The sequence below is a fragment of the Oncorhynchus mykiss genome, chromosome 1 (genome assembly GCF_057628025.1).
Source record: "Oncorhynchus mykiss isolate SJ-2025 chromosome 1, ASM5762802v1, whole genome shotgun sequence".
Lineage (NCBI taxonomy): Eukaryota > Metazoa > Chordata > Actinopteri > Salmoniformes > Salmonidae > Oncorhynchus > Oncorhynchus mykiss.
This window is the reverse complement of record NC_143022.1, coordinates 11,078,823-11,105,659: the sequence shown is the minus strand read 5'-3', so window position 1 is coordinate 11,105,659 and position 26,837 is coordinate 11,078,823. Positions and strand designations below refer to the sequence as shown.

General features: G+C 43.3%; 2 protein-coding genes across 3 annotated transcripts in view; both read left to right on the top strand.

Moving 5' to 3' along the window:
* Positions 1-26,837, top strand: part of LOC110532571 (actin-like protein 6A) — a 758,238-nt gene that overhangs the window by 274,717 nt on the left and 456,684 nt on the right. The gene's annotated exons all lie outside the window — the stretch shown is intronic.
* On the top strand, positions 204-26,837 carry LOC110515622 (protein ANKUB1-like). Its single transcript, XM_090182279.1, has 8 exons — positions 204-272; positions 2,638-2,781; positions 3,576-3,583; positions 4,651-4,835; positions 4,979-5,093; positions 5,769-6,369; positions 21,233-21,376; positions 26,604-26,837. The coding sequence occupies exons 1-8, from the start codon at positions 204-206 to the stop codon at positions 26,835-26,837; spliced, it is 1,500 nt and encodes a 499-aa protein (XP_090038405.1).

Sequence of the window (26,837 nt, the reverse complement as noted above, 5' to 3'; positions counted from 1 at the left end):
TTGTCTTCATGAAGGGTTTCATGTGAGCCTGTTTGCATCCCTCCCAGCTGCCCACTGCATTGAGGCTAGGTAACACAGTGAGGTCCCCATGAGTTTCAACGCTTTAATAAGTGCTATCGTGCAGAAAAAGCGAATAAAATACTGGTTGATGAGCTAGCTAAATTAGCAAGACGGGTATGACCGTTAACAGCGTGCATGCACAAATGCATGACGACACTTTGAATATAAGTGAAGCAGGCATGCAGAACGAGATCGCCCCACCAAGCCAGATAGTAGAGGGGTACAACAACGCCGGGACACAGAGGCATAGCTCATACAATTATATTTTGTTCCAGTCAATGACAATACATGTTGAAAAATAAATACCTGCGTGAAATATATGGCATCGCATGCTAGTGCAAAGATAGCTTGCATGAATTTTTTTTTAAATCCGGTGACCACTAGATGTCCTCGTATATCCACATTTAGATCAACTGTACTTGATTTTTCATCAGTGCTGTGAATGACAAGCCCACTGAATCTAGTTTAATAATCTTTATACTCAGCAGGTAGAGGCATAGGTACTTCAAATCAGTGCTTAATTTGAGCAGGATCATGCCAGAACAGGATCCGGCACCTTTCCGTTCTGGACTGTTTTGTTCCGGAACCTATTTGGCCGAATCCGGTACCTCTCGTGCCATGAAAAATAATGTTCACTTTTTGCTATGTAACAATTATAATAAAAGCGATCAAAGTTCATTCGAGTTGCCTCTTCGTCAATTATCCTGCCCCCTCATCTCTCCAGAGTTGCACTTCATCATTTGTTTCCATATAGAATCATAGCTGCATAAAGGGTTCTGGAGGAATTTTCTAAAGTTACGGAATTACTGCTGTCTGTTCAGAAATAAATTAAATCATTCAGAATAGCCTAATACGTCATGAGAAGCCCTATAATTTAGCTACAGAGGACCAATGGCCCCTTTTTTAAATAGCCTAGCTGCGGATTGTAGCCCAATAACAAAGAATAGCCTACAGTCGGGAACGCGAGGCAAATCTGTCAGTGAAAAAACAGCAGGCAGACAAAACAGGCCTTTTGCAATATTTCAAATACAATCGAGGGAAAACACAGGTTGAAAAGCAATGACTCTTGCTGAAAAGATAAGACTATGCTGTAGACTACCAAAATATTTGATCAACTCCCAAACATTGTTTTACAAAACAGAGAGAGGGAGAGATAGGCTTTTGACACGAGCGCATCGACAATCTCCAGCAAGTGAGCTGCGCATCATTGGGTGAGTCAGTGAAACTGGAAAGCATTTTTAGGACTAATTTCCTCCTCATAATGTAGCCTACTATATGTTTCTCCACAAACCTAGGCCTATAGGCTATTGATGGATTCAAGACAAGGTCGTTTTTATTGATCTCAGATACTAAATTTGTCAGCGTCAAAGTAGCCTGCCATTTCGATCATTTGTGCCGATTAAAAAAAGATAATGCCAAAGTCTCCAGTCATGTAAAATTATGTAGAATTGCACGAAATGCGGTTTTAAAAAGGCCAACACTTTCCCGGACCCTAGGCTACTAAAAATGTTCCCCATGTGTGCACCTTCTATAAGTGGCTCTACCCAAATGTGATGATATCAAATCAAATTTATTTATATAGCCCTTCGTACATCAGCTGATATCTCAAAGTGCTGGACAGAAACCCATTCTAAAACCCCAAACAGCAAGCAATGCAGGTGATGATATGTGTTCAATGCTCTATTATAAAAGGTGATCTTTTTTCTCATGAGTTCTGGTACCACAGAACCCCCCCTCTAGCACCCACTCTTTGTTCTAGCACCTCCCAATTTACAAATTAAGCTCTGCTTCAAATTTTTATTTTACAAGGCAAGTCAGTTAAGAACAAATTCTTATTTTCAATAAAGGCCTAGGAACAGTGGGTTGCCCTATAAGGCACCTCGGGCTTCCCGAGTGGCGCAGTGGTCTAAGGCACTGCGTAGTACTAGCTGTGCCACTAGAGATCCTGGTTCAAGTCCAGGCTCTGTCGCAGCCGGCCGTGACTGGGAGACCCATGGGGCGGCGCACAATTGGCCCAGCGTCATCCGGGTTAGTGGAGGGTTTGGCCGGCAGGGGTGTTCTTGTCCCATCACGCACTAGTGACTCCTGTGTCGGGCCAGTGCACGCTGACACGGTCGACACGGCTGGCTTCCAGGTTAAGCGGGCATGGTGTCATGAAGCAGTGTGGCTTGGCTGGGTTGTGTTTCGGAGGACGCACGGCTCTTGGCTCTCGCCTCTCCCAAGTCCATATGGGAGTTGTAGCAATGGGACAACTACCAATTGGATACCACTAAATTGAAAAAAAAAAGAAGTCACCTTGTAGGTTTGTGGTATATGGCCAATATACCTCCGCGTTGCGTTGTGCCTAAGAACAGCCCTTGGCCGTGGTATATTGGCCATATATACCACACCTCCTTGGGCCTTATTTCACTTTTACAATTATTGTATTGACATCTGTCTGGGTGGAACACCCTCCATAATGGGTGTCTGTGTGGGACACCCTCCATTACGGCTCCATCAGTGTTGAGCCCTCTCACTCTGATTGTATGGGACACTCAATTACGGCTCCTTGTGTTTCCAATCTTCTTCCTCTGGCAGGATTACTTCCACGTGCAACTGTCAGACGACAAGCAGGTGAGGCACTTCCTGGAGCTGAGCTATGCTGGTGCCATCCTTCGGGACAGCTGGGTCCTGACAGACGTTGGCATCACCCCTAGCAGTGCCATCTGCTGCCTGCTGAAGGTACCAGCCGAACACCTAGCTGTTTCTACCCGTGCTTGAAAATGCATATCAAAGTGAGCTGGCTATTGCTTGAAACAGCTTCATACTATCATTAACATAAAGTGTTTCAGATATAGTGTGGTGATATATATTATGGTTAAATAGTATGGTTATATAGTATGATTATATATATAATGGTGATATAGAGTGGTAATATATAGTATTGGTTATATAGTATGGTTAAATAGTATGATTATATAGTATGGTTATATAGTATGATTATATAGTATGATTATATAGTATGATTATATAGTATGGTTATATAGTATGATTAGGTGATTTAGTTAATTCAAACAGGTGCCATCAATACAGGTAACGAGTGGAGGACAGAGGAGCCTCTTAAAGAAGAAGTTACAGGTCTGTGAGAGCCAGAAATCTTGCTTGTTTGTAGGTGACCAAATACTTATTTTCCACCATAATTTGCAAATAAATTCATTAAAAATCCTACAATGTGATTTTTCTGGATTTTTTTTCTCATTTTGTCTGTCATTGTTGATGTGTAACTATGATGAAAATTACAGGCCTCTCTCATCTTTTTAAGTGGAAGAACTTGCACAATTGGTGGCTGACTAAATACTTTTTTGCCCCACTGTAGTGGTGTGGTGGTATATAGTATGGTGATATATAGTATGTTGAGGTCACCCTGCTTGAGACTTAAAGTAATATTGCCCTTGCTCAACCAAGACCATGGTTATGGTAGAGTGATTGGTTAGTAAGAACACTGCTTCGTGAGTGTGAAGTGTTGTTGTACAGAGGTCCCTGGGTACATGTCCAGAGCCAGACAGGGACAGAACTCACTCTGTTCCACAAAGTTCTGTGGAAGATTTGCTAACAGAGGAGAGTGGTTATGTATCTAAGTACAAATTTAACCATCAGAATAATGTTTATTTGTGTTCTTTACTCCTTACTTACACATCCCATCATTGACATAGTCAAAGCCAGACCTTCTGTCTGTCTCTCCTTCTTGCTGGTTGACTAGAGTGGAAATCTATAGTATTGTATGGTTGACCTGGGATAGAGCTGAAATGTGGCCCGATGTAGTGTTGCCTTTGTACCAAACACCCTTACAGTCATAAACCTTTTCCCCATGTAATCGCCTCGACCTCAGTCTGGTGTTCGCTAACAGTATCTGAAGAGTCTGTATACCCAGTGGTGTATAGTACAGTAGAGCACAGCAGACTACAGCAGACTACAGTAGAGCACAGCAGAGTACAGCAGACAGAGTACAGCAGAGTACAGCAGAGTACAGTAGAGCACAGCAGGCCGTATAGTAGGAGAAGAAGAGGCCCTTTGGGTTCATTGAAATACATATTCATAATATTTCTGTTAACAATTTAATCTGCACCCAGATTAGTCTTCAATTTAATTTTCACCCAGATTAGTGTTCAATTTAATCTGCACCCAGATTAGTTTTCATTGTGATAGAACAAAACTCAGTACAGCACATGAATTAGAAAATATTGTTACAAATTTGTGCCACGAGATGGTGGTATATTATAAGTTTAAATAGCATGGACATTTGATTTGTCTCTGGATAGAAATTGCCCTTGGGAACAGATCAGTTTACTCTCACCAAATCCTAACCTTTACCATTAGCAGTAAAAACACAAACCAGACCTAAGATCAGTGCAAAGGAGCCACTTCATCTTACCCCTGTAATTATATGACTCCTAACTTATATATACTGAGTGTACCAAACATTAGTAACACCTTCCTAATATTGAGTTGCACCCCGCCTTTTGCAATCAGAACAGCCTCAATTCGTTGGGGCATGGACTCTACAAGGTGTTTGAAAGCGTTCCCCGGGGATGCTGGCCCATAATGACTCAGTGCCGTGACGGGGGAGACCCTCTCAGTCTTGGGCACTGTGTTTCTTCTGAGTACGTCTGTGGCCAGGCTCATGACCCTGGTGTCCCAGCAGTGTGGGCTTCCCGTCAGCTCCTTCAGACTGAGCTCTCCCACCGGCCTGCAACTCTACGACTACAACCGGCTGCACGACTACGCCATTGACCTGGGTATGGCCTTCCTTGTGCAGTAGATCAATGGTCCTCTGGCTCAACACCTTATGGATGTAACACAGAGACAAATGGACTGTATGGAACACATTCTTGGTTCATGGCAACCAGGAGGACAACCTGCACGTGTCTCTGTCTCCCAGGGGCTACTCTACGGTTGGACACCTGGGATGGGTGGGCGGAGTTCCTCAGAGGCTGCTTCCTGGGACACAGACTGACCGTCCAACGACACCTGTCTAGGGAGAGACCTGTGATGAGGTCAGAATACACATCTACACACTGAACTGTATGATAGACTTACTATCAACAGTGATGGTACTGAACCTTTATATAGCTTACAATGATGGTACTGAACCTTTATATAGCTTACAATGATAGTACTGACCCTGTATATAGCTTACAATGAGAGTACTTACCCTGTATATAGCTTACAATGATGGTACTGACCCTGTATATAGCTTACAATGATGGTACTGACCATGTATATAGCTTACAATGATAGTACTGACCCTGTATATAGCTTACAATAATGCTACTGACCCTGTATATAGCTTACAATAATGGTACTGACCCTGTATATAGCTTACAATGATAGTACTGACCCTGTATTTAGCTTACAATGATAGTATGATAGCTTATAATGATAGTACTGACCCTGTATATAGCTTACAATGATAGTACTGACCCTGTATTTAGCTTACAATGATAGTATGATAGCTTATAATGATAGTACTGACCCAGTATATAGCTTATATTCTCTTGTTTTTTTCCTTCATATGTTTGTTCTCTTACCCTGATATTTAATACTGCATTGTGGGAAAGAGCTTGCAAGTAAGCATTTTACTGTACTGTTTTATAACCCACTGTATCTTGTGAACTTGACAAAAAAAACTTGAAACGTGTTATAAATACATTGATTCTGTATTATTCCAGGTTCCAGCTCCGGGTGGCACTCTACATCGCTGCTTCTCTGGGCCACCTGGACCTGGCCGGCTGGCTGCTGGAGAGGGGGGTGCGTGTCATTGAGCCGGTGGGGGTTCACCCTTACCGTGAGTGGTGCCACCAGACGGCCCACCCCGACGTCGCCAAGTGTCCCGCTGTCGCCTCCATCGAGAGCGGCCAGCTCACCATCCTCAAACTCTTTATCGCCAGCAGCGTTCTGACCCTTGCCTGTCGGGATCCCCAGGGTCGCGACCCCCTGAGGATCGCCCTTCAGTACGGCCACAGGGAGTGTGTGAGTCACCTGGCCACCAAGCTGTGGTCTGTGGTGGTCCTCCCAGGTATGGCCCTGCCCATGCGGACATACCTCCAGATAAAGGGCTGGGTGAGGCTGGGGCAGAGGAGGGCAGCATCCAGGCACTGCATGGGCCTCAACAGGGCTCCGTTCAGGACCCGGGTGGGCGACACGGTCCTGGTGGACGGCTTCACCCTCCCCAAGATGTCCTCCAAGCCCAGGAGGAGTGAGGCCAAGGCGGGTATCAGGATGATGTCCACAGCCTCTCGATGTTTGACCCCCATCAACTGCCCATCTCATGTATCCTGCCCGCTCCGCGCCCTGGCATCCCAGGATAAACCTCTTCAACTACCGAAGCTACACCCTGTGGCCACGAGGGATGAAAGAGAGAAGAAGAGGGGATGTGGAGGGAAGGGATGTGAGGAGGATGAGAGTGGGGATCAGAACAGCAACCAATGGAGGAGCAGAGTCCCGCTCCCGCCCATTTCCAGAGACACCAATCTCAGACCTGTGTTTGCCTCGCCAAACTCCGCCCAGATACTCACCACCTCACTGGAGGCCTTTTCTCTCCACTGCGACCGCACACCCAGAGAAAACGCCATATACTGTTTGGCCTTGGCCAGGTTAGTCCAAGTTTAAATGACAGCTACGGTGAATATGAATATTTCTCTGGAGGTTTCTTATGAAAGGTGTGAATACTGTCAGAAGAAGCCTCCTATAATCAGTGGTGGTGGGGGGGGGACACATGTAAAAGCTGTTTACACACTTTTTATTTTATTTTGTTCAAGCATTTACCCACCTTTTGTGGAAGATGCATTGAAAGTAGAGGGAGCGTTACTTCTTTAATCCTGAACGGCAATCAGCATTTACCAGTCAATGTTTTTACCACTTCATCACTGCCTATGATATACCCTATAAACAGTGCAGTTCAAGAAGAGTTGAAGAGAATATTTACCCAATAAACTAAAGTAACAAATAATAAAACAGTTGAACTTGTCCGGTGGCCATTTGATTAATTGTTCAGCAGTCTTATGACTTGGGGTTAGAAGCTGTTATAGGTTTACCCTAATGTAACGGATGTGAAACGGCTAGCTTAGTTAGCGTGGGCGCTAAATAGCGTTTCAATCAGTGACGTCACTTGCTCTGAGACCTTGAAGTAGTAGTTCCCCTTGCTCTGCAAGGGCCGCGGCTTTTGTGGAGCGATGGGTAACGATGCTTCGAGGGTGACTGTTGATGTGTGCAGAAGGTCCCTAGTTCGCGCCCGGGTATGGGCGAGGGGACGGTCTAAATTTGTACTGTTACAAGTCCTGAAACAAATCATGAGCCAACTAACATGCTTAGAAGGTATATAGTGTCAGTCTTATTGGTTCACCCTAACAAGTTGTTTCAGTATGGGGAGAGGATAGAATGTAAGGGCGCTTCATTAATGTATTGAGGCCATTACATATACAGTATTTCACCCCCCCACACTTAACACTAGTTTTTATCCATAGAAATCCTCACTTGCTGATGAAGACCTATAGTGGTTGAAATCAATGTAAAATACTGTATGAACACTGCTGCCTTAAAACTATTTTATTAAGATGTGGATCATTATTGCTCATTTAAATGAGTCTGTGCAGTGTCAAAATAATACACCTGATACATAAGGGGGGGAAAAAATGCTAAAAATACCACAAGACATGAAATAATGGCATTATGGGAAAATAATACATACTGTATTTCACAGAGTATTTGACAAACTCTTTATTTACGTTACAAAACTGACAACTACTGTAACGATGTGTTAGCACAGCATGTGTCATCATTCCCCTGCAGTGTGTGGATTTACACAGCAATATAGCAGACAGCTTAAATAGTTTATTTTTATTTAACCTTTATTTCACTAGACAAGTCAGTTAAGAACAAATTCTTATTTACAATGATGGCCAAACCCGGACGACGCTGGGCCAATTATGCGGCACCCTATGGGACTCCCAATCACTTGGGAGTGGGAAGGATACCAAATCCAATATCACACACTTCTTCCTTAGTATTCTGAGAACTGTCAGATAGCTGTGAGAGCTATGAGTGGATCGTGGACCCATGCATAAATGATAACTTTGCTGTAACTCAGTGGGGCAAGTAGAACGTCCGGGTTAGTGTATGTGCATTATGTGGACAGTTGATTGTCTTTGTCTCAAAGCCTTTCCATTTCTGGGGTATTGAAGAAGCTTCTGATCTCAACCTTCTTGACAGGTAAGAAACACTTGGTTAGTGTATGTGTCTTATCCAATGGGATGTCAGGTGAACGTTGAAGATGCTTCTTGGAGGTGATCTAATGATGTCATTGAATCGCTGTCATTGAGTTGCTCACTGGACAAGACAATTATTCACTGAAAATTAAATCTGTCTTTCATTTCACTTATGTTGATACTTGATTGGCTATTTGCTGTCTTTTGAAAATACAAAAATAAATATAACTGTTTTATGAAGCACTTGTAGACATTCATAGTTTTCAAAATCATATTTTCAGCAAAACAGATACATACGTTTACAATATGACATCAAATCAAATAAAAATAAAATAAGTGGTATGTAAATGATTGGCAAAAGGCTCCAACCACCAAAGTCATAGACTGTTCACTCTGCTACCACGCGGCAAGCGATACGAGAGCACGAAGTCTGGGACAAAAGCCTCCTTAACAGCTTCTACCCCCAAGTCATTAGACTGCTGAACAGCTTCTACCCCCAAGTCATTAGACTGCTGAACAGCTTCTACCCCCAAGTCATTAGACTGCTGAACAGCTTCTACCCCCAAGTCATTAGACTGCTGAACAGCTTCTACCTCCAAGTCATTAGACTGCTGAACAGCTTCTACCCTCAAGTCATTAGACTGCTGAACAGCTTCTACCCCCAAGTCATTAGACTGCTGAACAGCTTCTACCCCCAAGTCATTAGACTGCTGAACAGCTTCCACCCCCAACTCATTAGACTGCTGAACAGCTTCTACCCCCAAGTCATTAGACTGCTGAACAACTTCTACCCCCAAGTCATTAGACTGCTGAACAGCTTCTACCCTCAAGTCATTAGACTGCTGAACAGCTTCTACCCCCAAGTCATTAGACTGCTGAACAGCTTCCACCCTCAAGTCATTAGACTGCTGAACAGCTTCTACCCCCAAGTCATTAGACTGCTGAACAGCTTCTACCCCCAAGTCATTAGACTGCTGAACAGCTTCCACCCCCAACTCATTAGACTGCTGAACAGCTTCTACCCCCAAGTCATTAGACTGCTGAACAGCTTCTACCCCCAAGTCATTAGACTGCTGAACAGCTTCTACCCTCAAGTCATTAGACTGCTGAACAGCTTCTACCCCCAAGTCATTAGACTGCTGAACAGCTTCTACCCCCAAGTCATTAGACTGCTGAACAGCTTCTACCCCCAAGTCATTAATTAGACTGCTGAACAGCTTCCACCCCCAACTCATTAGACTGCTGAACAGCTTCTACCCCCAAGTCATTAGACTGCTGAACAGCTTCTACCCCCAAGCCATTAGACTGCTGAACAGCTTCTACCCCCAAGCCATAAGACTGCTGAACAGCTTCTACCCCCAAGCCATTAGACTGCTGAACAGCTTCTACCCCCAAGTCATTAGACTGCTGAACGTTAATTAAATGGCCACCTGCACTATTTGCATTGACCCCCTTTGTTATTGATGTATTTTTCTAATTGTTTTCCACTGACTCTCTTGAATTGGCTCGATGCACACTCACTACACTCTACCCACACATTCACTGTCCGACTTTCACACTAGCTGCTGCTACTGTGTTTATTATCTATCCTGATTGCCTAGTCACTTTTACCCTTACCTACATGTACATACTGTATTACCTCAACTACCTCGCACCCATGCACATTGACTCGGTACTGGTACTCCTTGTATATAGCCTTGTTATTGTTATTGTGTTACTATTTAGAAAATATTTTCTTACTTTTTAACTCTGCATTGTTGGGAATGGGCTCGTAATAAAGCATCTCACAGTTGTTTTCGGCGTATGTGACCAATACGATTAGATTCTCATCTGAACAAATGAATGCTCTCGTTGTTATAATGATGAATTTATTTAAATAATTTGGTTTTCCTTGAAGATTTGAATGTGCTGAGAAAGCCTTTCGTGATGGATCTAGACAATCTGGTGAAAAGGGAGGGTTTGCGACTCTTCTCTTCAAGTGGGAAGGACGATGCGATATCATAAATTCCCTCTGGAGAAAAGGAGCCATGAGATGTTGTCATCGTCTCTGCAACGAAAGACCATCCAGCATGCCATCAATTTACATTTTTACTCATTTATCAGACACTCTTATCCAGAGAGACTTACAAGGAGCAATTAGGATTAAGTGCCTTGCTCAAGAGCACATTGACAGATTTTGCCTCGTGAACTCAGGGATTCTGAACCAGCAACCTATCGGTTACTGGCCCAACCTCTTAACCCACTAGGCTACCACCCAGCCCACAGTACAGTATGTCATAGGTAACAACTCAGAGGAGTACAACGTCTTTCCAAATGAATTAGTGGAATGGTAAAGGGATAATGTCTCAGTCTTGACTGAGCAGCAGCCTAAACAGCAGCAGGGCTTACCTGTAAAGTACACAGTAGGGGAAATGTTCTGAGGCTGGTACTCCAGAGACTCTTGAGGACAGAGGTTCTTACTAACTTTCTTGGAACCCTGGTTGGTAGGAAAAGGCACATTAAAACAAACTGAAATGTTTTCGATATCTTAAAGTACAGCATATCAACTGCAAAGAAGCAGTGCAATGCCATGACACAAAGAATCATATAAAAGGTCAACAGCAGTGTTATTCATGAAAGATGTATGTGTACTATACCTTTGTATTGAAGGTGAGGACCTGCTCTCCAGTACTGCTGATGGTATCCCTTTCCAAATCAAACACGCCTTCTACAATGTCACTGGTGGCCACGCTGGTAGCGGACTCAAAATAACATTTAGCAGTGGCTTTGGTGATCATTTGAAGAATGACCATGCAAGTAGAAGTCTTTGGATCGTTCTGGACTGAAACATCAAAGTTTATGTTTTCATACTCATCTGACCACTGTCTCAGGAAGCACTTCACTGTCTCTTCAGCAAATATCTGGAGAAGCTGAGAGGAGAGCTCCTTGGATATGGCACATTGTTCCTTTCCCCATTTCAGCCTTGAAAGAATGGAGTCTGAAGCACTTTTGGCTGCTTCCAATGTTAAGACCTGTGGAGTGCTGTGGCTGTCCTGAAGGGCTATCACTTTATCCACCAATTCATGGCTGAAAATGTGGATGGTCCAAGTGGAAATGATTTTTCTCAATTTCCTAACAGCAGATCGGAGGTTGTCAGGATGAGAAGCACCCTGTCCATTTTCCTGTGTGTTCTCAACACTTTCCACCATAATGTCCACTACCACCCCAGCAGCTTGCCTGACTTTGTCCACAAAGGTTACAGGAAGTAAGTCCTCTGTGTGAAAGAAGTCCTCAATGATTGTGTTTCTAACAATGGGAAAGTCAATCTGAGCAGGAAACTCAGTGGGGATGGGAGTCCCGGGTAAAGCAAAGTGCCATTTCGACTGCCTTAATTTTGAAGTAGGTGTTAGAGAGATGGAGGAGCGTGAAGAAGAGGTATTTCTTGTATTTTGGCTGTCAGCACTCCTACAACGGATCGTGTCAATATCCTCCAGCATGGATCCTGAGAGCTCAGTGGTTTTAGGTAGTAATTTGTGCGGAATGTCCACACAGGCATCGTTTCCACCAGGTGTAACACTGCTCTGGTCGACCTCAAGATGGCAGAGACTTGCTCTTTGTGATGCAGGACTGCTTTGATATGTAAAGATTTGGATTGAACCAAGTGTTGTGTCTGATCTTTGAAGATCTTTTCTGAGAAACTCCGTAATCTTACTTTGCAGACTATAGTAGATGTTACGAGCAACAGACCAGATTCTTTTCTCAGAAACCTGTCCAGTGGTGAGCAGGGAGGTTCCAAATACCATGTCAGATGATTGGGTGGTCTGGGTGAGCTCCTGCTGGTCTTTCACCATGGTTTGTATAATATCAGTAGATGTGGTGGATGTAGATACAGGCTGGAGGTACTTATCTGTTGTACCTTCCTCCACAATGTTAAATGATCTAGAGAGGACCTCACTCACTCCTTTCTCAGCTTTGGTTTGGAACTCATGACTAGAGAGTTTTTGGAGGCTCTTTGTTGAAAGACTGTGGGAAGATGCAATGCCTTTGGAGGCAGCCGTGCTGCAATCTAGACTTACTGGAGAGGTTCGCTCAGGAGAACCTTGGAGACGTTCAAACATGTCTTCACATGGTGTTGGGGACCTTGACAAGGAGATGTCCTTCAGCTGAGACAGAACACCACCTACCAACATGTTGACCTCAAGGGACATATCAGATATTTTCTTTCCTACTGTGGAGAAGCAAGGTGCATTTGATGTCTGATCCTCGCATGAGGTCAAGATTGTTGAAATTACCTCTTTGGTACTATTGGTCAGTAGAGCCTCGTCTGTTTCAGTCCAGAGAAGTTTTGAACTCTCGCTGACACCCCTGTGTAGAGCCACTTCAAGGTTCAAACTGTGCAAGTGAGGCACACTCTTACTAGCTTGCCTCAAGTCCTGGCTTGCCAAACCAAGGTACTCCTTAGTCCCAAGATTTCCAGAGTCCTCTGTGGGTATATGACTAGACATTCTTCTCTGCATGTCTGACCTCCGCTGGTGAATGATGAAGTCCTTTAATGTCTTCTGAATATTGTTATATAAACTAGTGGTAGCAGACCAGATCCTACTCTGTAGCTTTTGTGCATTTTCCTGGACGTCAGGTTCTCTCTCCTCTACTTCTGCAGGTTGCGCCAAGCTCTGCAGGTCTTCCACAAATGTGTCAATGATGCCAAAGGCAGCAGAATCCGCACAAATATCCTTTGACCATGTGTACTGGTTTTGAATGGAACAAGACCTGGAATAAGCAGGCTGTGCACTAGTTAAGCTACTGGAGGACTTTTTAACTAGGAACTCACTCACTGCTTGAGTGGCATTTCTCTTAAATTCCTCACTTGAGAGTTTTCTAATACAATCTAACAGACTGGTCAAAGAAGCTGTGGCCTTACTTCTGCTGTCCTCAATTTGACAGGGGAACTCACATACTATTGGTGATGAGGACCTGGAATGGGAGATATCCCCAAGCTGAGCCAGAACACCCTCTACAATTGTCTCTCTCTCAATAGAGAAGCCTGATCCTTTTTCTCCAACAGTGTTGTACAAGACCAGAAGCTCTGAGATGACTTCTTTGGTGCAAGTTGTCAGAAGGAGCTTGCTTTCTTCTGACTCAGTTTTTGCCCAAAGAAGTTTTGAGCTCTCACTTAGGCCTCTTTGTAAAGTAACTGCACCAGTGGACTCTGGCAACTGAGGCTCACTCTTACTGGGCCTATATTTCATGTCTAAGCAAGGAAGTGGAACTGTCTCCTTAAACTCAGCATTTGTGATGTTGTCATCAGATGTGACAATGCTCTTTAGGGCAAATCTCTGAAGCTTGCCGAAATAATCTTTCAAGTTGTTTTGGATGCTGTGGTAAATGTGAACAGCAGCAGACCAGGCACTCTTCTGTTGGGGACTCTCTTCAGATTCAGCCAAGGACTTCATATCTGACACGAAAGTCTTAACAACTACTGACGCTGCTGAGCCCACTGGGTGAATTGACTCTGTCTTTACAATGCCAGACAATGTTTGACCTGATACAGCACCTGTTAACTCAGACTGAATGACTGAACTAGGAAAGCTCAAACTACTGACTTTTTTGTCAAGAACTCCACTCACTGCTTGTATTGCTGATGTTTGAAACTCCCGGCTGGAGAGTTTTTGGATGCTCTTAGATGTGAGCGTGCAGGAGGAACCAGATTCACCAATATTGTAGCTGGTCTCGTATTTCCTTATCAGGGCATCAAGATTGTCAATGAAGCCAACATGCGATGCCAAAAACGTGATTTTGTCCTTCAGATCTTCCAGCAAATTCTGTTCGTTCTCGTCAACAAAAGCCACCATTGTGTCAGAGATCATGGTCATGACTTGCCCTGTTAGACTTTTGCTCTCTTGGTCAACTTTTTCAAGTTTAGCGGCCAGCTCTCTCACCATGCTCTCAGTCACCTTGGTCTGTGAGTCTCCCCTTACCGGTGTCACTACAGAGGTTTGGCTAGCGGAGGCACTCTTAACGACCACTGATAAGGCCGACTTGACATCTTTAGCCAACTCTGCCATTACAGCAGGGGTTAGCATCATAGAGCCTGCACTTCCAGATGGAGAATTGGACATGCATGCAAGTTTGGAGAGAGAACATTGCAGGCTGTCCTGCACACAGGTGACAAGGGTGTCCTCTGAGACACCTAAGAGGACTTGTAGCGTCTCAGAGTTGGTTGTTTTCTTCTGCACATCAGACAGAGAGGTTAGAGTCCTTGGGAAAAAAAACCCGCAGAAATCATCAAAGTCAAACAAATAATATGTAAGGCTGTGATGCACATTCAGTGTGTCAAATACATCTGCACCATTGAAAACAATGAGGAAAACGCTGCTGTTTCTCTGAGAAAAAACCTTAGTGTGATGTCAGCCTAACTGCTTAATTTCTAAAGCCCAATAAAATGTATTTTGTATAAGTCATTTGTATTGAAACTGGCCTGTGGATATCTATCTATCCTGGCAACATCTATCCTCTACAAAAATCCAAATTGCTATGAACTTCAAATACTGTAACTTCTAATAACTTCAAGGACAATCATAAATACAAGGCAGTTTGAAGAAATGTTAAAGGGAAATTTCTAAATGTTTCAACTTCATATTCATCATCTCCAGCACCACCCCTACATCAGCATATGTGAAAAACGGTCATTTCTATGTTTTGTAGTAAAAAAAGAAAGAGGAAGATAAGTGTTTTCTATGACATCATCAACCAATTAGTAGGAAATGCCTACTCATAATTGGTTAAAATCACACGATGCACACTGATGATGTCATTAGAATCTAGAGCTGAGCATTTAACCAACATTTTTGTTATTTTTAGGTTTTTAAACAATTAATTGACCGACGTCGGCTCAATTATTTGAATTCCATATAGTTAATTTTTTTCTTCTTCTGTGAGCTCGATGCTCAGTTTCTGTAGAGATAAATCAGATCAAGCACGAACTATGCAATGTAGTAGGGAGTTGTAGTTTCCAACAGGCCAATATTCTACATAGTTTAGCACAGAAAATATGGCAATTAATTCCCATAATCCATTGCACGCCCACTTGCTTGTCCACTCTGTGTGGAGCAGATACGGAAACCTCATTGACTGAGACGGAGAGACGAGAGAATGCATGAGAGAGATAAAAAGCAGTTGCGTTGCGAGGATTCTCTACCTGGAAATACATGATCTAAGTGATTGACAGTTGGTGTTCAGCGGTCATAAAAGTAGGTCTTATTTACTTAGAAGAACTACTAAAATAGTGATTTTGTCAGACAGGATAAGCAGCAGCTCCATAGAGATGAGTTGATGACTTGGAATGAAATAATAAAGTCATCAAATAAATATTTTATATGAGAAAGTAAATGATGGTTGATAAGTCATAAACAGTAATGGACAGTCACTACCATCATGGGACTTTTATTCATTGTTTTATTATGTGTTGTTACAGCATTCAACACACATAATCCATAGTGCATTCAATGTCTAAAAAAAGTATTGAAATCCAAAACCGTGATTATTTTTTAAATATTTGAATGGAAACCAAACCAACCTCAAAAAGCACTAATTTCTCAGCACTATTGGAAACAGTTACGACCCTCTATATTTTTTTTACTACAAAGCATGGAAATGTGTAATTTTCACATATGGTGATGCTGGAGATGAATATGAAGTTGTTAAATTTCCCTTTAAGAACATACCTCATGGCCCCCTTGGGCAGGTAGCTTCCACTGCCCAGACTGCCCTTAGTCAGGTAAATCTCCTTGAACTTAAGTTGTGATTCCTGCTCTTCTTCCTCTTCCTGCTCCATACAGTTGGAGGAAGGGTAGGGAGTCGGGATGCGAAAGCTATTGTAAGACTTTCGACTGCCTGGCCTCTTAGGTACACCAGCCTCAGTAAATCTCACGCGGGACTTGGTGTTAGTCTTATCGTCTAACAGACTGGTGAGTGACGCTGTGAGAGATCTCTGTGACAATGGAGAAGAGGCAGCATCTTGGATGCCCAGTAGTTCGTAAAGACCTGGGATGATGATCTGCATCAGCTTGTCCGATAAAAACTGGACAATCCTCAGACACAAGCCGGCAAGCTGTTGTTTTGTCAGCTGTATTCCAGAAACAGAAGAAGTGTTTTAAAATGTTGCATAGTGCGTCTTTCAAAAGCTTATGAACAAGGTTAAACATTAGGCAGAGTTTTCATGGTAATCTGATTAAATTGTCAGTAACATGATCTTACCGGGTCAAACATGCCCTCACGAATCCCCCTCCATTGCCTGAAAACAATATTGTTATAAATGTTGTCATATCAGGATGCGTGGCAGAATAGTTTTTATTTAATTATTTGCCTGATCGTGAAGTTATACTTGCTTTGTGTCAGTTGTTTTGGCAAAATTGCAATGTGACAACTTTTCTAGCACTGAACATTTTTTTCAGATTGATCAGTTTCTAATTTGATCCTATTTCCTTGAAGGTGTGATAGTACCAAAGAAAACAGAACATACTTCTCAGTTAGGTTTTGAAGGAAGTCCATAAGTGTCAGATGTTCCACATTGTTGAGCTTTCCCTCTTCTGTGGTTTCCATCACTGAGGTTGCTCTGCTCCTGGTAGAATTGCTCTGCTCCTGGTAGAAATGTAATTATATTGCAAATAATCAAACTTAATAAACAACAAATATCATACTGAAATAATTATTAACTGTTAAAGAGGGGAGGAGCATTGGCAACGTTGGGCCAATTAAACAACTGCAACACAACAGAGATGGTTGTGGTACGTCAACATTGCCAATGATAGCATCACTGAAATGAAAAGGTCAATTTACCATCTCATTGACAGCTTCAGAGGTCAGGTGGTCATCCATCACACAGACAGGCAGGTCTAGAGACTGGGACAAGGCTCTATGGTCATAACCAGGAGAGAATGGAAACATCAGAGCAGTCCCAATGGCAGAATCTAACCACTGTCTTCATGTCAAAGACTCACTCACTCATTTGCTTTGTCAAACCTACCCCTTAGAATGACTTCGATATTAAAAACCCAGGCTTTCCTAAAATGTTTACCTCAGCCAGTCTAGAACCCAGGTGTGTCTACAAAACACATGTACTCCTCCATAAGGTTCATGGCTTGCCTATTGTTTTATCCCAGTACAAGAGGGGCAACTGGATTCAGGATTAAACACAAGCAGTCTTTAAGGTATATCTTATTACAGTTTAGGCCTACCTTATTATTTTCTTCCATCTGGCAATATCATTTTAAGGAATGAAATCTGTTTTGTTGCTAGTATTATTAGTAACTGTAGGAAAATACAGCTGTAGAGTACAAGAATCAGCTACTTTCTGAAGGGAAGCCAAGCTCATAAGCAATTTAGAACCTACAGACAATTATGACAAAGTTGGAACGCATGAATGCGTCACAAACGCCTTGTGGTCACATGTTATTTTAGGGCGTGGCTCCGCATTCGTGACCGGTTCTCATATTTCTTTTTCCCCGGTATCTGTTAGTGCTGGAATTTGCGATTAATACTTTTCTCATGCCGAAACCGGATTAAATAAATACCGGTAGTTAAATGACAAAAAATATGATATTCGCAATGTCATTAAGCAACAACAACAACATAAATAGCTACTACAATTTCTAAACATAATTTTGTCATCAGTTCAGTACCATTTGTTTGATTTTGTGGACCCACGACTAGACTTTATCCATGTTAGCTAGTTGCTAGCGATGCTAGTCAGCATAGGCTGCTACGTGATAAACAGTTCGCGTTAGCGAATTAGCTACCTAGCTAGCCAGCCTAACAAGCTGTCAAATCCAATGGAAACCGATGCAACCCTGCTGCCAAATAAGGGCTAGCTCGATGACCCGTGGTAACAGTGGGGTCCCCATGAGTTTCAAGGCTTTAATAAGTGCTATCGTGCAGAAAAGGAGAATAAAATACTGGTTGATGAGCTAGCTAAGTTAGCAAGACGGGTATGACCGTTAACAGCGTGCATGCACAAATGCATGACGACACATTGTATCTCAGTGAAGCAGGCATGCAGAACGAGATCGCCCCACCAAGCCAGATAGTAGAGGGGTACAACAACGCCGGGACACAGAGGCATAGCTCATACAATTATATTTTGTTCCAGTCAATGACAATACATGTTGAAAAATAAATACCTGCGTCAAATATATGGCATCGCATGCTAGTGCAAAGATATATTGCATGATTTTTTTTTTTTTAAATCGGTGACCACTAGATGTCCTCGTATATCCACATTTAGATCAACTGTACTTGATTTTTCATCAGTACTGTGAATGACAAGCCCACTGAATCTAGTTTAATAATCTTTATACTCAGCAGGTAGAGGCCTAGGTACTTCAAATCAGTGCTTAATTTGAGCAGGATCATGCCAGAACAGGATCCGGAACCGTTCCGTTCTGGACTGTTTTGTTCCGGAACATACTTGGCCGAATCCGGTACCTCTCGTGCCATGAAAAATAATGTTCACTTTTTGCTATGTAACAATTATAATAAAAGCGATCAAAGTTCATTCGAGTTGCCTCTTCGTCAATTATCCTGCCCCCTCATCTCTCCAGAGTTGCACTTCATCATTTGTTTCCTTATAGAATCATAGCTGCATGAAGGGTTCTGGTGGAATTTTCTAAAGTTACGGAATTACTGCTGTCTGTTCAGAAATAAATTAAATCATTCAGAATAGCCTAATACGTCATGAGAAACCCTATAATTTAGCTACAAAGGACCAATGGCCCCTTTTTTAAATAGCCTAGCTGCGGATTGTAGCCCAATAACAAAGAATAGCCTACAGTCGGGAACGCGAGGCAAATCTGTCAGTGAAAAAACAGCACGCAGACAAAACAGGCCTTTTGCAATATTTCAAATACAATCGAGGGAAAACACAGGTTGAAAAGCAATGACTCTTGCTGAAAAGATAAGACTATGCTGTAGACTACCAAAATATTTGATCAAAACCCAAACATTGTTTTACAAAACAGAGAGAGGGAGAGATAGGCTTTTGACACGAGCGCATCGACAATCTCCAGCGAGTGAGCTGCGCATCATTGGGTGAGTCAGTGAAACTGGAAAGCATTTTTAGGACTAATTTCCTCCTCATATTGTAGCCTACTATATGTTTCTCCACAAACCTAGGCCTATAGGCTATTGATGGATTCAAGACAAGGTCGTTTTTATTGATCTCAGATACTAAGTTTGTCAGTGTCAAAGTAGCCTGCCATTTCGATCATTTGTGCGGATTAAAAAAAGATAATGCCAAAGTCTCCAGTCATGTAAAAGGATGTAGAATTGCACGAAATGCGGTTTTAAAAAGGCCAACACTTTCCCGGACCCTAGGCTACTAAAAATGTTCCCCATGTGTTCACCTACTGTAAATGGCTCTACTCTACTGCTCTACCCAAATGTGATGATATGCGTTCAATGCTCTATTATAATAGGTGATCTTTTTTCTCATGAGTTCTGGTACCACAGAGTCCCCCCTCTGGCACCTCCCAATTTACAAATTAAGCTCTGCTTCAAATTTTTATTTTACAAGGCAAGTCAGTTAAAAACAAATTCTTATTTTCATTAAAGGCCTAGGAACAGTGGGTTAACTGCCTGTTCAGGGGCAGAATGACAGATTTGTACCTTGTCAGTTCAGGGATTTGAACTTGCAACCTTTCGGTTACCAGTCCAACACTCTAACCACTAGGCTACTTGTCTTCATGAAGGGTTTATGTGAGCCTGTTTGCATCCCTCCCAGCTGCCCACTGCATTGAGGCTAGGTAACATAGTCGCCACAGATAAATCCATGATAACCAAAAACTTCAACAAGCATTTCTCAACGGCTGGCCATGCCTTCCTCCTGGCTTCTCCAACCTCAGCCAACAGCTCCATGGGAAAGGAAGATGATTCTAAGAAGCAATTTGTTCATTTGGCTGGTGTCAAGTAAAGTATGTGACTAGTACTTACAATAGGAGACATGGTTATGTGATGGGGTGATAGTACTTACAGTAGGAGACGTGATGGGGCGATCGTACTTACAGTAGGAGACGTGATGGGGCGATGGTACTTACAGTAGGAGACATGTGATGGGGTGATAGTACCTACAGTAGGAGATATGGTTATGTGATGGGGCGATAGTACTTACAGTAGGAGACGTGATGGGGCGATAGTACTTACAGTAGGAGACATGGTTATGTGATGGGGCGATAGTACTTACAGTAGGAGACGTGTGATGGGGCGATAGTACTTACAGTAGGAGACATGTGATGGGGCGATAGTACTTACAGTAGGAGACATGTGATAGGGCGATAGTACTTACAGTAGGAGACAGCCACGCCAGCAGTGCTTTGTCAACATTGTCCCATCACGCACTAGTGACTCCTGTGGCGGGCCAGGCGCAGTGCACGCAGCAGTGCCCGCTGACACGGTCGACACGGCTGGCTTCCAGGTTAAGCGGGCATGGTGTCATGAAGCAGTGTGGCTTGGCTGGGTTGTGTTTTGGAGGACGCACGGCTCTTGGCTCTCGCCTCTCCCAAGTCCAAATGGGAGTTGTAGCAATGGGACAAGACTGTAACTACCAATTGGATACCACTAAATTGGAGAAGAAATTAAAAAGAAGTCACCTTGGGGGTTTGTGGTATATGGCCAATATACCTCCACGTTGCGTTGTGCCTAAGAACAGCCCTTGGCCGTGGTATATTGGCCATATACCACACCTCCTTGGGCCTTATTTCTTAATTGTACACATTTGGACACTTTTACAATTATTGTATGGTAAACATTGACATCTGCCTGGGTGGAACACCCTCCATAATGGGTGTCTGTGTGGGACACCCTCCATTACGGCTCCATCAGTGCTGAGCCCTCTCACTCTGATTGTATGGGACACTCAATTACGGCTCCTTGTGTTTCCAATCTTCTTCCTCTGGCAGGATTACTTCCACGTGCAACTGTCAGACGACAAGCAGGTGAGGTACTTCCTGGAGCTGAGCTATGCTGGTGCCATCCTTCGGGACAGCTGGGTCCTGACAGACGTTGGCATCACCCCTAGCAGTGCCATCTGCTGCCTGCTGAAGGTACCAGCCGAACACCTAGCTGTTTCTACCCGATCTTGAAAATGCATATCAAAGTGAGCTGGCTATTGCTTGAAACAGCTTCATACTATCATTAGCATAAAGTGTTTCAGATATAGTGTGGTAATATATAGTATTGGTTATATAGTATGGTTAAATAGTATGGTTATATAGTATGATTATATATATTATGGTGATATAGAGTGTGGTAATATATAGTATGGTTATATAGTATGATTATATAGTATGATTATATAGTATGATTAGGTATGATTAGGTGATTTAGTTCATTCAAACAGGTGCCATTAATACAGGTAACGAGTGGAGGACAGAGGAGCCTCTTAAAGAAGAAGTTACAGGTCTGTGAGAGCCAGAAATGTTGCTTGTTTGTAGGTGACCAAATACTTATTTTCCACCATAATTTGCAAATAAATTCATTAACAATCCTACAATGTGATTTTTCTGGATTTTTTTTCTTTCTCATTTTGTCTGTCATAGTTGAAGTGTACCTATGATGAAAATTACAGGCCTCTCTCATCTTTTTAAGTGGGAGAACTTGCACAATTGGTGGCTGACTAAATACTTTTTTGCCCCACTGTATAGTGTGGTGGTATATAGTATGGCGATATATAGTATGTTGAGGTCACCCTGCTTGAGACTTAAAGTAATATTGCCCTTGCTCAACCAAGACCATGGTTATGGTAGAGTATTTGGTTAGTAAGGACACTGCTTTATACCGAGACCATGGTTATGGTAGAGTGATTGATTAGTAAGAACACTGCTTCGTGAGTGTGAAGTGTTGTTGTACAGAGGTCCCTGGGTACATGTCCAGAGCCAGACAGGGACAGAACTCACTCTGTTCCACAAAGTTCTGTGGAAGATTTGCTAACAGAGGAGAGTGGTTATGTATCTAAGTACAAATTTAACCATCAGAATAATGTTTATTTGTGTTCCTTACTCCTTACTTACACATCCCATCATTGACATAGTCAAAGCCAGACCTTCTGTCTGTCTCTCCTTCTTGCTGGTTGACTAGAGTGGAAATCTATAGTATTGTATGGTTGACCTGGGATAGAGCTGAAATGTGGTCCGATGTAGTGTTGCCTTTGTACCAAACACCCTTACAGTCATAAACCTTTTCCCCATGTAATCGCCTCGACCTCAGTCTGGTGTTCGCTAACAGTATCTGAAGAGTCTGTATACCCAGTGGTGTATAGTACAGTAGAGCACAGCAGACTACAGTAAAGTACAGTAGAGCACAGCAGAGTACAGTAGAGTACAGTAGAGCACAGCAGAGTACAGCAGAGTACAGCAGACAGAGTACAGCAGAGTACAGTAGAGCACAGCAGAGTACAGCAGACAGAGTACAGTAGAGTACAGTAGAGCACAGCAGAGTACAGCAGACAGAGTGCAGTAGAGTACAGTAGAGCACAGCAGAGTTCAGCAGACAGAGCACAGCAGAGTACAGTAGAGTACAGCAGAGTACAGCAGAGTACAGTAGAGCACAGCAGGCCGTATAGTAGGAGAAGAAGAGGCCCTTTGGGTTCATTGAAATACATATTCATATATTTATATATTCTTGACCCAGAAAATATAAAAAACTATCGGCCTATATCGAATCTTCCATTCCTCTCAAACATTTTAGAAAAGTCTGTTGCGCAACAACTCACTGCCTTCCTGAAGACAAACAATGTATACGAAATGCTTCAGTCTGGTTTTAGACCCCATCATAGCACTGAGACGGCACTTGTGAAGGTGGTAAATGACATTTTAATGGCATCGGACCGAGGCTCTGCATCTGTCCTCGTGCTCCTAGACCTTAGTGCTGCTTTTGATACCATCGATCACCACATTCTTTTGGAGAGATTGGAAACCCAAATTGGTCTACACGGACAAGTTCTGGCCTGGTTTAGATCTTATCTGTTGGAAAGATATCAGTTTGTCTCTGTGAATGGTTTGTCCTCTGACAAATCAACTGTACATTTCGGTGTTCCTCAAGGTTCCGTTTTAGGACCACTATTGTTTTCACTATATATTTTACCTCTTGGGGATGTTATTCGAAAACATAATGTTAACTTTCACTGCTATGCAGATGACACACAGCTGTACATTTCAATTAAACATGGTGAAGCCCCAAAATTGCCCTTGCTAGAAGAATGTGTTTCAGACATAAGGAAGTGGATGGCTGCAAACTTTCTACTTTTAAACTCGGACAAAACAGAGATGCTTGTTCTAGGTCCCAAGAGACAAAGAGATCTTCTGTTGAATCTGACAATTAATCTTAATGGTTGTACAGTCGTCTCAAATAAAACTGTGAAGGACCTCGGCGTTACTCTGGACCCTGATCTCTCTTTTGAAGAACATATCAAGACCATTTCAAGGACAGCTTTTTTCCATCTACGTAACATTGCAAAAATCAGAAACTTTCTGTCCAAAAATGATGCAGAAAAATTAATCCATGCTTTTGTCACTTCTAGGTTAGACTACTGCAATGCTCTACTTTCCGGCTACCCGGATAAAGCACTAAATAAACTTCAGTTAGTGCTAAATACGGCTGCTAGAATCCTGACTAGAACCAAAAAAAAATAAAAATGTGATCATATTACTCCAGTGCTAGCCTCTCTACACTGGCTTCCTGTCAAAGCAAGGGCTGATTTCAAGGTTTTACTGCTAACCTACAAAGCATTACATGGGCTTGCTCCTACCTATCTCTCTGATTTGGTCCTGCCGTACATACCTACACGTACGCTACGGTCACAAGACGCAGGCCTCCTAATTGTCCCTAGAATTTTTAAGCAAACAGCTGGAGGCAGGGCTTTCTCCTATAGAGCTCCATTTTTATGGAACGGTCTGCCTACCCATGTCAGAGACGCAAACTCGGTCTCAACCTTTAAGTCTCTACTGAAGACTCATCTCTTCAGTGGGTCATATGATTGAGTGTAGTCTGGCCCAGGAGTGGGAGGGTGAACGGAAAGGCTCTGGAGCAACGAACCGCCCTTGCTGTCTCTGCCTGGCCGGTTCCCCTCTTTCCACTGGGATTCTCTGCCTCTAACCCTATTACAGGGGCTGAGTCACTGGCTTAACTGGGGCTCTCTCATGCCGTCCCTGGAGGGGGTGCGTCACCTGAGTGGGTTGAGTCACTGATGTGGTCATCCTGTCTGGGTTGGCGCCCCCCCCCCCCCCCCCTTGGGTTGTGCCGTGGCGGAGGTCTTTGTGGGCTATACTCAGCCTTGTCTCAGGATGGTAAGTTGGTGGTTGAAGATATCCCTCTAGTGGTGTGGGGGCTGTGCTTTGGCAAAGTGGGTGGGGTTATATCCTTCCTGTTTGGCCCTGTCCGGGGGTGTCCTCGGAATGGGCCACAGTGTCTCCTGACCCCTCCTGTCTCAGCCTCCAGTATTTATGCTGCAGTAGTTTATGTGTCGGGGGGCTAGGGTCAGTTTGTTATATCTGGAGTACTTCTCCTGTCCTATTCGGTGTCCTGTGTGAATCTAAGTGTGCGTTCTCTAATTCTCTCCTTCTCTCTTTCTCTCTCTCGGAGGACCTGAGCCCTAGGACCATGCCCCAGGACTACCTGACATGATGACTCCTTGCTGTCCCCAGTCCACCTGGCTGTGCTGCTGCTCCAGTTTCAACTGTTCTGCCTTATTATTATTCGACCATGCTGGTCATTTATGAACATTTGAACATCTTGGCCATGTTCTGTTATAATCTCCACCCGGCACAGCCAGAAGAGGACTGGCCATCCCACATATGCTCTCTCTAATTCTCTCTTTCTTTCTCTCTCTCGGAGGACCTGAGCCCTAGGACCATGCCCCAGGAATACCTGACATGATGACTCCTTGCTGTCCCCAGTCCACCTGACTGTGCTGCTGCTCCAGTTTCAACTATTCTGCCTTATTATTATTCGACCATGCTGGTCATTTATGAACATTTGAACATCTTGACCATGTTTTGTTATAATCTCCACCCGGCACAGCCAGAAGAGGACTGGCCACCCCACATAGCCTGGTTCCTCTCTAGGTTTCTTCCTAGGTTTTGGCCTTTCTAGGGAGTTTTTCCTAGCCACCGTGCTTCTACACCTGCATTGCTTGCTGTTTGGGGTTTTAGGCTGGGTTTCTGTACAGCACTTTGAGATATCAGCTGATGTACGAAGGGCTATATAAATACATTTGATTTGATTTGATTTGATATTCATAATATTTCAGTTAACAATTTAATCTGCACCCAGATTAGTCTTCAATTTAATCTGCACCCAGATTAGTCTTCAATTTAATCTGCACCCAGATTAGTCTTCAATTTAATTTTCACCCAGATTAGTGTTCAATTTAATCTGCACCCAGATTAGTGTTCAATGTGATAGAACAAAACTCAGTACAGCACATGAATTAGAAAATGTTGTTACAAATTTGTGCCACGAGATGGTGGTATATTATAAGTTTAAATAGCATGGACCTTTGATTTGTCTCTGGATAGAAATTGCCCTTGGGCACAGATCTAGGATCAGTTTACTCTCACCAAATCCTAACCTTTACCATTAGCAGTAAAAACACAAACCAGACCTAAGATTAGTGCAAAGGAGCCACTTCATCTTACCCCTGTAATTATATGACTCCTAACTTATATATACTGAGTGTACCAAACATTAGAAACACCTTCCTAATATTGAGTTGCACCCCACCTTTTGCCATCAGAACAGCCTCAATTTGTTGGGGCATGGACTCTACAAGGTGTTTGAAAGCGTTCCCCAGGGATGCTGGCCCATGTTGACTCCAATGCTTCCAACAGTTGTGCCAAGTTGGCTGGATGTTCTTTGGGTGGTGGACCATTCATGATACACACAGGAAACTGTTGAGTGTGAAAAACCCCAGCAGCATTGCAGGTCTTGACACAAACCGGTGCACCTGGCAACTACTACCCCGTTCAAAGGCACTTAAATATTTTGTCTTGCCCATTCACCCTCTGAATGGCACACATACACAATCTATGCCTCAATTGTCTCAAGGCTTAAAAATCCTTCTTTAACCTGTCTGCTCCCCTTCATCTACACTGAAGTGGATTTAACAAGTGACATCATTAAGGGATCATAGCTTTCACCTGGATTCACCTGGTCAGTCTTTGTCATGGAAAGAACAGGTGTTCATAATGTTTTGTTTACTCGGTGTATAAACACAACATAGGTATTTATGTAAAACAAGTGAATTTACTGTATGTCCATGGTCTTATACTTCAGCGGGAGCCGGTGGTGCGTGTGTTCAGTGCCGTGACGGGGGAGACCCTCTCAGTCTTGGGCACTGTGTTTCTCCTGAGTACGTCTGTGGCCAGGCTCATGACCCTGGTGTCCCAGCAGTGTGGGCTTCCCGTCAGCTCCTTCAGACTGAGCTCTCCCACCGGCCTGCAACTCTACGACTGCAACCGGCTGCACGACTACGCCATTGACCTGGGTATGGCCTTCCTTGTGCAGTAG

Coding starts and splice junctions, on each gene's coding strand:
- LOC110515622 (XM_090182279.1), top strand. CDS start 204: ATGCATGACGACACTTTGAATATAAGTGAAGCAGGCATGCAGAACGAG. Junction 273..2,637: donor TCGCCCCACCAAGCCAGATA/GTAGAGGGGTAC, acceptor TTCCTCTGGCAG/GATTACTTCCACGTGCAACT. Junction 6,370..21,232: donor CCATCAACTGCCCATCTCAT/GTATCCTGCCCG, acceptor TTCCTCTGGCAG/GATTACTTCCACGTGCAACT.